At 33.8% G+C, this 15,050-nt stretch overlaps 1 protein-coding gene across 2 annotated transcripts; it reads left to right on the top strand.

The window, feature by feature from the left end:
• The first annotated feature begins 241 nt into the window (after window positions 1–241).
• On the top strand, window positions 242–12,411 carry LOC120777792 (protein lethal(3)malignant blood neoplasm 1). 2 transcript variants are annotated; one of them, XM_040109323.1, is made up of 6 exons: window positions 242–706; window positions 781–889; window positions 10,147–10,284; window positions 10,356–10,589; window positions 11,355–11,447; window positions 11,526–12,411. In XM_040109323.1, the coding sequence occupies exons 1-6, from the start codon at window positions 665–667 to the stop codon at window positions 12,269–12,271; spliced, it is 1,362 nt and encodes a 453-aa protein (XP_039965257.1). In that variant the 5' UTR covers window positions 242–664; the 3' UTR covers window positions 12,272–12,411. The 2 variants fall into 2 exon arrangements, with proteins under 2 accessions (XP_039965257.1, XP_039965256.1); XM_040109322.1 differs by having other exon boundaries at window positions 10,356–11,237.
• The last annotated feature ends 2,639 nt before the right edge of the window (window positions 12,412–15,050 follow it).

The raw sequence follows: 15,050 nt of genomic DNA, 5'->3' as shown, positions 1-15,050 counted from the left end.
TACTAGCATTACTATCCCTGTGTGTGTTGGTGGTTATAGCAAAGCAAGAAAGGAAGCAACAGCATCAGCACCAACACCAACACCAGGGCAAGTGAAGATCATAAAGTTGCGTCTGCGGCTGCGCATTCGTTTGTGCTGTTCTAATGTTTTATAATATTTATTTAATATTATTAACTTTGTCAATTTCGCTCAGAACACAACGAGGTGTGTTTCAAAACGGCGGCCAGACACGTTGCTCTAAGTAAGCGTACAGACAGGCAGGCGCGCAGCTATTGCTAAACTCGCTAAAAACGTCTTCACACACAATATTCAAAACCGAGCACCCAATTGAACGCGCCAATAGTTACGAACGCGCAGGCGTAGAACGAAGTGCAGCAAAGTGCTATTGTCGGCTGAGTGCAGTGCAGTGCGTGTCCACAAAAAATATAGAAAATCACAACAAAAATTTAATTCATAATAATTAAACAAGTGTACCTAACCTTAAAGTGTGCCAAAATCTTAATAAATAATTTGAGTTTGTGTGCAAAAAAATAAATAGGTTGTAAGAAAAGCTAAATTATTGCTTGCAATATTGAAATAAGAGAAATAAATTAACTTGTGCGTACATAATTACCGTTACGCAATAGTTCACTTGTCTGCTCATCAATATTGACGAGCCGAAAAAATGCAGTTGCCTTTAGTGTCGACATTGCTTGGCGCGGTGGTCGTAAGTTGTTTCTTCACCCATCGAGTTTTGGCACTTTTTGGCACTAAATATGTTTATTTTTATTTTGCTTAAAGTTAACGGTACTGCTTGGTTACTTACCCAGCACAGAGGCTGCCTCAACTCAACGACCTTACGAGTTTGGTTTCACAATCGAGAAGCAGCAGCATCGTCACGAGAAAAAAGGTGCGTATTACAATGGTGGCATGCTAAAGATGTGGCGCCGCTATTGTTTTGTTGTTGCAATGTGTTCTACTTCGTTTACTACTTTTTGGTGGTAGTTAACTAGGCGATAGAAAGTTCAGTTGCTTAAAAATTTTCAAAGTAGTAGTCAAACCTCAAGTATGATACTTTTTTTTTGGACATAATTTACAGTTTCAATGTAGATAATAATATTAACTGTTAACATACATACAGTAAACACCATTTAAAAGAACATTCAAAAGTTGGAGTTAATTAGAGCAATCGGTTCTTCTATATTTTTTATACCCTGAACAAGGTATATTAAGTTTGTCATGGAGTTTGTGGAAACAAGAGGGAAACTTCGGAGACCCTACTGAACACGCCGATATAGAACCACTATAATGTACTGCTGGCTTACAAACTGATCGATCAAAATTAAATAATTGTATGGAAAAGTTTTTGATTTGACAATATATCTTTACGAAATTTGGTATAGATTATTGCCAAACATAATGCTATAATCCCCATAAAAAAAGCAGTTGTTAAAAGTATTAGCTTCCGTGCAACCATAGTTATGGTGTTCTCTTCTTTTGAGGGTCTTCAGTTATTCGAAAGAAGTCTTTTATTAAGACAAGGTAGGTATCATCAACGACTTAGTGATAATACTATTCACACTTCCCACAGGTCCAGAAATAAATGGCCTGAGCAGATTTAGACGCTATACAGTTAAATCACCCTATTCTAGAAGTTTTTTAGTTAGAATTTTCCAATGCACAAGCTTACGACTCCTGTTCCAAAGGAAATTTCTTTCGTATTTTCTCCCCACGGCTGTTTTAGCTTTTCGCTGAGTAAACTCACATCGACATGCTTTCGAAGTTCAGTCCTGACTAAGAACAAATATTATATGTCTTCTTTACAACAAAAGTGTAAATAAAAATTACAGCTAGTCACATATTTATCTTACTTCAATAGATTGAATGTTACAAAGATAACTAAGCAATATAAATAAACACAAAGTCATATTGAAATGATGGCTTAAATCATTTCTAGATGCTAAAGTAAGCTCTCTTGACTACATATATTTATGCATTCCAGTAAGTATATAAGTATACTTGTATGTCTGTATGTGCACGCCCGTGACTACGAATTAGCTAGTAAAATGCCACTAATAAAAGTGCTGATTGTGTAAAACTTTATGATTTTGGAATATTACCTCGGTGAGCTGTTTGCGCTTATATTCATGTTACTCTTAAAAACATGCATTATATGAAAATACTCGTATAATAGATAGCCACGCATATATTATATATATTCTATATACATATGTATGGATTCGTGCACTTGCACTTTTGCAGTTAGATAACCTTTCGATACCGACGCGGTCGAGTATTTAGCAACTCATCATTGTGTCTGTCGATGCAGCAATCAACAATTGTTGCAGCAGTAAACCAACAAACAACGACATACGTTCGCATGTGTGCATTTGAAAAGCATCAATCTTCTTATGGCTAAGTATAGTCGACACCGCTAAGCTTAAACGACAAACAATAATTCACAGAGATGTCAGCTTGAAAACATTATAAAGACACCAGTTAGTCAATCTCGTTGGTTGCTTATGCCTGTGTGTGGGTGTCAAAAACGTGTACGTACGTGTATGAGCGCACACTAATTGCCTCATTATGCTCAGAATAGTGCTGAAAGGTCAGTAAAATGTGTAGAATATTTAGAAATGGCATTATGCAACATGGAGGTTGGTGTAATTTATGGCATGAAATTTTATAGCATTTCGAAAGCCTTATACAACATTTTGAACTACAAAGAACGAGCAAACAAACCGAAGAAATAACGCCATAAAAAACTGGTACGATAAAAAACTAAATGCAAATTTTGAAATGATTACCGGTTATTTATAAGACGAAGAGCTGATCTTACCAAAAAGGACACAGAAATTTCCAAGTTTTGTGTTTTTATGCATATTCATAATTTTCTTTATTTTACATAATAGATACATGTTTTTAAGTTACACGTATTGGTGTTAACGAAAGATGAAAATATTCATGTTATAGATTTTAGTTTCAACGCAATGAGATTTATCCCCATAAAAAAATCTGCTAAGGTTGCTATTGTACTTAAAGGAAGCATTGCCCTGTAACACTGTAATGAGAATTCTCTTACAATTAATTGCTATTTTTTTTTAAAGGTGTTAAAGTAGTTCGACTTGAAGATTTCTTAACAAAAATTTACAAAATTGGCTTTATGAGGAATATAAAAAGAAAATATAATCCAGAAATACATCTTCTACATAATAGCGTAATATTAACAAACTTATACATATTTTCTCAGATAAATATTTATTGATATCAATGTTTCTTAAAAGCTTAATTTGATGTACATAAAAAGATATACATATGTATACAGTCAAACCTGGGTAAGTGAGAACTGGATAAGTGAGAAAACTCTATAAGTGAGAGTAATAGTCAGGACCAGTCATTTTAACCTAACAAAACCTCTATTAGCGAGAAACAGAAACCACTGCAAGAGAGAGTCATTTTTCTCTCATGGACGTCCTTAATTGAGACTGCAACTTATCTACACCTCTACGAGCGACAGTCGAGCTTTATTTATTTATGTATATTTTTTAGGAAGAACTATAGCTCCAATAAAATACATAGATACATAAAACATATACACACTATTAAACAAGTAAGGAAGGGCAAAGTTCGGGTGTCACCGAACATTTTATACTCTCGCATGATAAAGTGATAATCGAGATTTCATTATACGTCATTTACATATTTTTCAAATATCGTATTTTTGTAAAGTTTTATACCGCTATCATCATTGGTTCCTAATGTACATATATATTATACAGAAAAGGCATCAGATGGAATTCAAAATAGCGTTATATTGGAAGAAGGCGTGGTTGTAAACCGATTTCACCCATATTTCGTACATGTCATCAGGGTGTTAAGAAAATATTATATACCGAATTTCATTGAAATCGGTCGAGTAGTTCCTGAGATATGGTTTTTGGTCCATAAGTGGGCGAGGCCACGCCCATTTCAATTTAAAAAAAAAGCCAGGGTGTAGCTTCCTTCTGCAATTTCTTCCGTAAAATTTAGTGTTTCTGACGTTTTTTGTTAGTCGGTTAACGCACTTTTAGTGATTCAACATAACTTTTGTATGGGAGGTGGGCGTGGTTATTATCCGATTTCTTCCATTTTTGAACTGTATATGGAAATGCCTGAAAAAAACGACTCTGTAGAGTTTGGTTGAGATAGCTATAGTAGTTTCCGAGATATGTACAACAAACTTAGTAGGGGGCGAGGCCACGCCCACTTTTCCAAAAAAATTGCGTCCAAATATGCCCCTCCTTAATGCGATCCTTTGTGCCAAATTTCACTTTAATATCTTTATTTGTGGCTTAATTATGACACTTTATAGGTTTTCGGTTTCCGCCATTTTGTGGGCGTGGCAGTGGGCCGATTTTGCCCATCTTCGAACTTAACCTTCTTATGGAACCAAGAAATACGTGTACCAAGTTTCATCATGATATCTCAATTTTTACTCAAGTTACAGCTTGCACGGACGGACGGACGGACGGACAGACGGACGGACGGACAGACAGACATCCGGATTTCGACTCTACTCGTCACCCTGATCATTTTGGTATATATAACCCTATATCTGACTCTTTTAGTTTTAGGACTTACAAACAACCGTTATGTGAACAAAACTATAATACTCTCCTTAGCAACATTGTTGCGAGAGTATAAAAATGTACATAATAAATGTTGTGCATATTAAGCACATAATTTTAACATATTACACATTTACTACATTCGTACTTGCTGTGGCTTGTTATTACTGCGTACCTCTGTGATAGAGAAACGCTACCCATGTAACTGCATTAGCGAGAAGTTTGGGCTAGTGAGAAACCTCTATAAGCTAAAATGAGATTGTGCTCCCTTGAACTCACGCTTATCCAGGTTTGACTGTATATTTTAGGAGTCTCTGCCATATTTTTAAGCTCGTTCAGTAGAATTTTCAAGAAAACTTTTGGATTAAAAAATTGTGTATTGAAAGTTTTTGAAAATACAATAACTTAAACCATAGTGGTTGCTTTCAAAACAAACCAAATTTATATGAAGAGCAATTAGTTGTAAATAGAACTAATATAACTTCAAAAACTTCTTTCTTTAATATTTCAATTGGACAATAGTTAAGCTAATATTAAACATCTGTTGGCAGCTTACCTTATTGTAATAAAAATTGTAATAGTACATAGAAATAAGGGGCCAATCTAGAGAGCTTAAAACGCCTAAAGTTGCTACTTCTTTCTGAGAGTATGGAAAGAAGAAGCATTTTATTTCTTTCATGTCGCTTTAAACATGTATTTGAGTGTATAAAATACTTTTTGTATAGATATTTTGATGCAAAATGGAGGCTACTAGGTTACTCTTCGGCATCACTTTTTTTATATAGAAAAAATTTAAAGCCTGCAGATTTTAATGATCATTTCTAAAACTTCCTGCAGTTGCATTAATGGATTACATGGGGTTACTATTTTCAATAATTTTTTTTTTTTTTTTTCAAATATAAAATGAAATGTTTTATTCAAAACTTGTATTATTGCAAATACACGTATTTTACAAAGATTTTGTCAAATATATGTAAGAATTGGTTGAAGGAAAAACAGTGAACATTTTTTTTGGCAGGCGTTTTTACAAAAGTTTGGTGAAAATTTCTCGACTTTCCTTTTAAATAGTTGTAATTAAAAATTTATTCATTCAATACCTGCTAAATTATATCTCGGTGACTTGTATTTCAATAAGATTGGTTGAGTGGCTTTAAAAAATCTTGACAACCGACCGTGAAAACACAGTTTCAAGAAAATCACTTACGCGCACTTAACAACCTAGATTGATTACCTTTTAAGTATATGTAACTCTCTTTTACCCTTCTTGGATTTTGTCAAGAAGACCCGACAAATTCGTCTAACAAATTTTTGAAATCATTTGTATGCTCTTTTTTGTGCAGATGTTTTCTATTTAAGAATGAAATTTACAACTTGTGTGCTATTGTCTTTTGCAAAATTTGTCAATTAAACAATCAAACGACAAGCTATACAAAAACATGAACAAATTGCGTACTTATTTGGCTTTTCGAATAATTCATGCCCAGATTAGAATTGAAATTTGCATAAAACCATTTCGTTCCACACAAAAATCGGCAAAAACCAGTAAGCATTCCAACACTTGGCGTCCATAGACAAATTGGGCGGTAATGAAACTGACTTGGCTAATTTGAGAGTGTCAATAAATCACCTTTTAATTGCCGATTGATTGATAAATTTTATTATTACTGGCGCTTGAAAGACGTTCGCTGTGCTAAAGAACTGTCAATTGACACTAAGTAGCAGATTTGTGAACAATTGAATTCTCGACGTAATTTATTATTTAGTGTCAAATAATTAAGTGCAAACAAGGTTAATCTTTTCTCATTTTAATTCGTTTATTAAAAAAAATTATGCATGTCTAGTTTGAATTAAATTTTAATTTTAAATAATAAAGATAATACAAATAAATTTAGCTCACGCACAACTCATCGCGTTTTCTTTAATTAAATCAATAGTAGACAGCCTTTTATGGCGTATGAGGAAAGTAAATATGGATTTGCGAATGCGCCGCTCATAAATGAAATTGTATCGCTATAAATTGGTTTTTGTATTATTTCCGAAACCAGTTATTGTTATAGATCTTTCAGGCATACGCCGCAATTATTGGGAATTCAATTAGCAAGACGCAGAATGCTAGATAACACACCATCATCTTGAGGTGTTGACATTTTGGCTGGTGAAATTTGTGAATATCAAGTAGAAAATAATCTAAAATCTGGACATGCGATCAGAAGCGTAACTGCATTATATCGAAACAGGTGTTTGCGGTGTTTATTTTTTTCAAAGATATTGACATCTAAAATTAGCAGCTGACGAAATCGCTACAATTGGATTATCTGCGCCATAACAGTGCGACAAAAAAATATTACAAGTATTTTACTTTAATGAAATTGAAATGTTTATGGTTCAACAATAAAGGAAACGCTTTTTATCAAAGCCCTTTAAGTAATTGATATGTCATATAGAGAGCGATTGCCCAATTTATATTGTCGGCCTTTACAGATTTTTAAAAAAGACATTCAAATTAATAATTACGCTATTAGTTTCAGAACAGAAGACAAAGCGGTTATTGCAACAAATATCTTAATGTCGTTTACCTCTGAATTCTAATGAGATATATTCAAAAAGAAAGACGACCCTTTTTCATATTTTTTTCATTTTTACGTCTCCGTCCGTATTAATAATTCAATATTAATTATTCGAGTAAATCGAATTCGGATCGAATTGTAATCAAATTTGGTACTTTTATTTGGTAGTTTAATAACTGTATTTTAATACTTGTATATTGAGTTAATATGCAAAACGTCAACAAGGAAGATCGGAATTGACAATACATACATATATACGGTATAAGGCCACCCGGAAGATTGAAAGTCTAGTTTAATAGGTATAAGGGATATAAATGTAGTGTTGATTCGATGTTATCTATTTTGGACATTTCTACCTTTTATTAACATTAAGATAATTCACATATTGGCCGACATTTACGGCAAAAGTCAGCCAACCTCTTTGGGGCTTGAATAGTTATACTTTGATTTGAACAATTTTTAGTCATTCAGACACATTCCATAGGTAATAATTGTACAAAGTTTTATCTGGATATATTGATTGGTTCTTGATTTGTACGCTAAAAACTAAATGAACCACATGGAAATTAAAATTGTATTCTGTGGTAAGTAGGCGTAAAGTAAAGCTAGGATTAATTCGTGTGAAGGAACGCCCATATTAATGGTTTTTTATGAAACAGTCATGATCCGTTAATTATGCATAATTTGAAAAATATCCTGCTGAATTTTCTTGGAGAAATATTTAAAAAAAATACGGCAATGGAAGCCATTATCTGGATCGTCTCAGAAAAAAGTTGAATTGTAGTGCCACTCATAACTCGGTGCTGGATCATCTGAAATCAAGAAATCGATATTATATCGTTAGATAATCGTTTTTGTTCAAAATACGTCGAAGAAAGGGGTTTCGATTTAAATTTTTTTACTCTTTGGGAACTTTGAAGGGAAAACGCGATTTTTTGCAAAAAGATTACTATAAAATAAAAAAGATTAACCAATTAAAAAACACTCTCCAATTACCTCCAAAATTTTGTATAGAAATAGTGTTGCAAAGCAATCGGTGCTGTAGTTTTGAAGTTATGGTGAGCACCGACGGGACCTAAAAGTAGTATTAAAGATAAGTTCTCTTCTGGATATACACATGTATGTATATATGTAATTTGGATATAAGAGAAAAAATTTTGATTGTTAATTTCATAAGCAAATAGTTTGGTATAACAGCATAAACTTGATGCACGACAGTAGAAACTAGATACCCGAATTCGCTAGTCAAAATGCACAAAATTTGTCAGCGAAAGTGCTTTTTAACACAATCCATACAAAGTCTCTTATTATGTAATAAATATCGACGCTGTTTTCTACGGCTTTCTATCTGCGCATGTCCAAAAATCAAGTTGAACAAGGAACAATAGCACTTTATTTCCAATGAATAGCAGACTATTGCTAATTAGGCGAAACATCAAAACTTTGCAGAACCGAAATACTCAGAACACAAAACAAAAAATAATAAATGCAAATAATGCGATAATAATATACACATAAAAAATATGATAACATGTAGCTGTTGAACAAGTTCCATTCCTGTATTTTGATATTGGGTATAATAGACATACTTCTAAATTGCAAAAGGAAGTAGTACAAAAATCTCGTATTGAAGAACTATGCCATTTGCTTTGTACCTTGGTGTGTGACATTTTTGTAAACATTCAAGCTGCAATAGGTTATGAAGATCTGATAGAGGATATTTGAAAAGATTTGATAAGATTATTTATTACTTCTCTTTTAACTTGAAAATAAATATCAATTCATATTTGATTTGAATATTTAGCATTATGTTATTAACGACTTTCGTTTGAAATAAATCAAACACATTTTGTTTAAACCTAATTTGGTTATTAAACATTTACTTGAAACATGAAGATTCTTATATTAATATGGTGGAAAAATTTCTAATAGACCTTCTAATATCAAATTCTACTAAATTAAAAAAAAAAAACATTATAAATCATAGACGTGCGGATGACATACTTTATTGCAATATATAATACTGTAATCAATTCGTCTATTGAATAGAAAAATTTCACAAAACAAAACGATGTGGGCCAACTTTTGAGAATCTTCCGAGAACTTCTTCTGCAGTGACTTCAATGTCATTTTGCGTGCGATGTAAGGCCATGCTGATCAATCTATCTTGAAGCATATGCGTCCTCAGTCACGTTTTCATGCGGCGAAGTGTCGAAAAAGAGCATTAAGAGCTCGCATTCGTCACAGGATGTGCAGAATATGCGAATAAAACTATGAATTATGAGATATAGGGTTACATCGCAGTTCTGCAACACTACTATAATAGTAGTCGATAACTTGCTGTCTTTTGACTTTTGATTCTGCTCCCAATGACACTGCCAATATTCAAATTCACCTTTGAGCTTCAAACGTCGCACAACGTTGTCGTTATCCCAAAGGCCTTTCAATCTGTCTGTCAAGCAGTCAATAAGACTTTCCATTTCTTTGGTTTTCAAAGCATATATTTCTCTAGAAGCAGCAAACTTAGTTTAAATCCATCCATCCTTCTCTAGAAAAATTCTCTTCAAATCTTCGCCGATTGTATCCAACTGAGTACATTTCTGAGACCCTTTAGTATTCTCCGCAAGTTCTCACGCAAAAAATTTTCGCCTTTTGGCCCATTACCATTATTGGAAACTAAAAAAGCTGGCATTCGAAAGTGGAATTTAAAAAGGTAGACTTTATTCTAATAGCCGCCACAACCCTAATTTTATTTTAATTAGGGGTTTCACATAGTCTCATAAAGTTATAAGTTATAACGATCCGAAAACATAGCGTTCAGAGTTGTATTTGCGTGAACTTATTTTAGTATGCAATCCAACAACAAATTTTTTAAACTAGTATAAAAAATTATGATTTTATGATTTTACGATGCTTTATGACACGTTGTGAGTACCCCAAATATACATATTTTTAAATGCTTCACCAACTTTAATATGATCAAATTCAACTAGATGAGCGCGGTATTGTTATGGGAGAGTTTGGTTTCATAACCGCCGACGGCATTTATCACGTGACAGTCTATGCAACTGATGAGGAGGGCAAATTTCGCATATTAGCTATGCGCAGTTATCCCTATGAGGAGAATCCAAGTGAGTATTTAAGATTAAAGTACACAAACAATCTTTAGAAATACAACTATATACTTGTGTTATTTTCACAGAGACAATCGAAATGGTGGTGCGGCCGAAGGCTAAGCCGACTACACCTTCCCCTAGCACGACAACAGAGCGCGCCAAACCAAAACCTTTCGAAAAACACAATTTCAGTGTACAAGGTTGTTCCGGCTGTTTTATTAAAAATAACGCACCAAAAACAACACAAAAGCCTGAAGATAAAAAGTATGACATAAGTCTCCTATCAAAGCCGCTTGCACCAGAAGGGACACCTCTTATTGGTAAGCAAACTGTTTCGCAAGTTTTGCCGCAAGTGATACAAGAGGTACAACTAGTCGAAACAAGATTGAAACAAACAACCACAAATGTGGTACCTAGGGTAACTGCAGGTATAACCTCAGCTATTAATTTGGCATTATCAGAAAAGAATAGACAACAACAAACAACACAAAAAGTACACACTGGATTTCTGGAACCTCAGCTAACAACAATCAAAGCACAGACAACACCAACTTCACAATCCGCTGCCCCACTTACGGCACAAACAAATAATATAAATGCCGGAAAGCCAATTGCAGGACTTAGCACAAACACTAACCACCTGAATCTTTCAGACAATGCACACACAATCACACGAAAACCCCAACTAACAACAACACAAAAAGTACAGGGTTCAAAACCTGCGCAACACAATTCAGCACTCGTGACACAAACACAAATCAAACCGTTAGAAACACTAAACACTAACGGCCATCATTTGAACCCGGCTTTTGTACAGAACAAAGCACCCAAAATTCCTTCGGCAGTCGCAATTCCGCAAAATACTAAAACACCCGCGACACAAGCTCAGATAAAAGTGCCAAAACCATTAGAAACATTTAGCACAAACGCAAACCATTTGAGCCCTGTCATTGCGCCGAACGTAGCAAGTGAGTACACAAGAACAAACTTTATATTTCAATACACAGAGTTGCATTTTCGTCGTTTTCGCTACAAAAATACTTTTTAGATGAATTATTGTTACTATAATATTGCTGTTTTTACAGCACCACCTGGTACCGCTTTAAATGCCGGAAAAGCGAAGACCTCAACCACCGGCGCAAATGCACCACAAGCACCCGGTAAAACCGGTACAAACGGTAAGTATAGTGAAGAGCACACACCAGTAATTTCTGTTTGCTATAAATTCTTGAAATTTTCTATTTCTACAACCGCAGCAGCTCCCAAAGCTCCCAGCAATCAACCCTCTGGCGGCGTTAAGGGTGCAACCAGTAGTATTTCAACCCCTAACACACAAATTACGGCTCCGGCGATCAATGCTGGCAGCACTGGCGGCGGAAAAGGCAACGCAGGCGGCGCAAGTACAGGTATCGGTGGTGCTAATGGTGGAAATAGCGGCTTTGGTGGAGCCAATAACTTTGGCGGAAATAGTGGAAGCGGCGCAGCAAAAGGGGCTGCAGGCATTAAAGCAGGTGGTACCGCTGGTTTTGGCAGCGGTGTGCCTGGAGGTAAAGCAGGCAGCGCTGCAGGTTTTGCTGGCGGTTCTCCTGGAAACCAAGCTGGCAACGCTGCCGGCTTTGGTGGCGGTTCAACTGGCAGTAAAGCTGGTGGTGCTGCAGGTTTTGGCGGCAGTTCGATTGGCAGTAAAACTGGCAGCGCTGCAGGCCTTGTTGGCGGTCCAGCTGGCAGTAAATCTGACAGTGCTTTAGGCGAAGCGGGAGATTTGTACCGCTTCAAATATCTGCTGGACTACAATGGTCACCGGGAAACCGGCTCGCATAGTGGCAATAAGGAAGGTAGCTTCTACGCCATTGGCGATGACAATGTGGAACGCACCATTGAGTATATCGCGAATGAATTCGGCTACCAGCCGCGTGTGCGTTTCCGTAAATTGGACGCGCCTGTGCAAGCAAAAGAGAATACGCTGAAAGATTACGAGTTCGTGTGGTTCAAAAAGGCATAAGCGCCAGAACAATGATGTCGCTAAATAATTTATAATTACATTCTTGTTTTTGTTTAATTTATTTATGCTGAAGTTGCTGTTGCAGCAGCGAGCGTATGAGCGGAGTGGCAGCTGAAAGAGAATACTCAATAAATGCAATGAAAAAGAGAGCGTATTTCGAATTTTGAAATCGTTTTATTTCCACTCTGATTTTTTATATATTTTTAATTATTTTTGTAACTTCATTTACTTTATAATTTATTTTGCTTTCTTAATCACACTAAAACTTAATTTTCCAAATACACTGCAATCAATGGTAATTTGCACATTTATGTTTATTTCATTTTTTAAATCTTACGTTTGTATAATAAATGTGAGGAGTTCCGTTAATTCATTTATACACATCGAGATGACTTTAAAATTACATTTTTTATAATAATGAATGTTATTAATTTGTAAATACATACAATTAGAGAAATGTTACTGCGAATTGCTACTAATCTTTATTTCTTTTCTACATTTGTAGTACTGGCCTTTTTACTTCATTTTCATTATTTTATACATTTATTTTGTTTTTGTTTATGCAGCTGTCATATCCGATTCGATTTCTTAATTGCAACATTGACAAATACACAGTAATTAATTAGAATGCAAGTGGCTTTTTGACATTTTTCTTTTTACCGTCAATTGTACATACACTTAGACGCACACATACGTAGATATACATGTTATTTACTGTTATCATAATTTATTTCATATAATATCATACACCAAGATATGAACAGACATTTAATACACACAGAAATCTTAATGCTCTTCCTTTTCTATTTTCTTTAAGACTTATGAGTACCGTTAAACATTAATTTTTAAATATACATTTAAAGTACATATGTAATATTTTTCGTGATTTTGTTTATTTATATATATATATATTTTTTTTTCTTTTATTTGTTCATTTTCGTCTGTTAAAATCAATAAAATACTTTTTATTTTTACTTATTTATATTTAAACTGTACATATTCATCTATCACAGTCCACCATTTTAAGACAAACATGAAATACTGTATACACATATTTTTATTTAACAGCTACACACAAGCACACACTTGTAATTAGAATTATGTAAATAGGTAGTTTTTAAAAGTTCTTCAACCAAAATAATCGTTTTTGATTGAGAAAAAACTATTTCGAAAAGTTCTAAAATGTTATACAATTTGAATAACCTTAAATTATTAATTATCATAGTGGCAATCGAAGCTCACACACTGCCTTATAACTTTAGTAGGTTTATTTCTGAAATGCTAAGTAGTAGCTGCTAGAAATCAGGAAGAAGAGGAATGCGAAAATTGGCAGCGAAAAAGTAAAGAAACGGAAAACATCAACATTTGAAAATTAAACAGACCATTTTTGTTTTCAAATTCAAAACTATTAAAAGGTTAGTTGGGTTTCAGAGGTTCAAACACGAGTTTTTTCCTTGTTCAATTTATATAATCATATATTTTATTTATACAATTTAGTATATCAGAGATATATATTTAAACAATATTTTGTGAAACTTGTATTTAAGAATTCCGAAAACTCAACCGTTGGTAAGTGATTTGTGAAAGTGAAATTATTGATGGCGTTAGAAAAAACTCGGGAGTTGAAACAGTAACCTGCCTTTTAACAATTCTTGATGTGATCAACAGCTTTAAAAAATGTACCCAACCCCTTGGAAAGTGGCGAATCGATCAAACAACTAATACAAATCAAATAGCATAGAAAAATAATATAGTGATTAAAAAAGAGTTTACACCACTAAAGTGAATTCTCTCCAAGCTGCTGTGAATCTGTGCATCGACGGGAAATCATTGGAGTAGAGAGATCTATATAAAACGACATCGGTTCAATATCTTTGTCATAAACTTCGGATTTAAATTCTCATAACCTGTTGCAGGATCGAAAGACCCGGACGTCCAGAAAAACCCGCCTATCTGGCAAAATTGCGCCAAGTGTTTTATAGAAACTTTGCTTTTGAGGAGGAAATTTTTAAAATTGACAGACTCTGTGTTCTGAAAGAAATCGCTATTGAAATATATACTTAGTTTGATTATTTTTGAAACATTTTTTCTCAAACGTTACAACGAAATATTGAAAAAAAGAATTCATTTTAATATCATAATGGAATCAGAAAATAATAAAAAAATATTAATACTTTACATAACTCTTTTTCTCATTACAAACATATTTACATTTTATAATAATTTTTAAATTTTTCGTTAATTTTAAACTTAAAATTACCTATGGGCAAATGTATTTATTTTTAAAAAGCGTCTTTTACGCTAAAGGTTTCTTACAGCTATTGTTTAACTATTCTTCATTAATAAAATAGCACACGAGAAACTGTGCTTATAAATTTCGTTTAATGAAATTAATATTGCTGAAAATACACGAAGCATACATACGTACAAATATTTATTGAAAATGTATGCCAAAATTTACATTCTCAAGGAATTCTATAGTAATTACCATAGGAAAACAAATTTCATTGTTTCAGGGGTTAATGCTTAAAGTATTCTCAAATATGCTTCAAAGCCGAAGAATGATGAAAGTATTCGAATCACGAGTAAATCTAATAGTTTCTGATATAACTTTAAATCGGGGTATATTTCAATGATAATGGCGCTAAAGAAGCTTAACGACAAAAGAGGGATGCTCATATAAAAAAATATTTTGCAAAAAAATTCAGTAGATTATATATTTTTGTCGCATGTGTAGAAACATTTACACATCAAAGACTATTAACATCTGTTGCTTGTT

Source organism: Bactrocera tryoni, chromosome 5 (assembly GCF_016617805.1).
Source record: "Bactrocera tryoni isolate S06 chromosome 5, CSIRO_BtryS06_freeze2, whole genome shotgun sequence".
Classification (NCBI taxonomy): domain Eukaryota; kingdom Metazoa; phylum Arthropoda; class Insecta; order Diptera; family Tephritidae; genus Bactrocera; species Bactrocera tryoni.
Note: the sequence above shows the minus strand (reverse complement) of the source record. Positions and strands in the feature narration are given on the sequence as shown.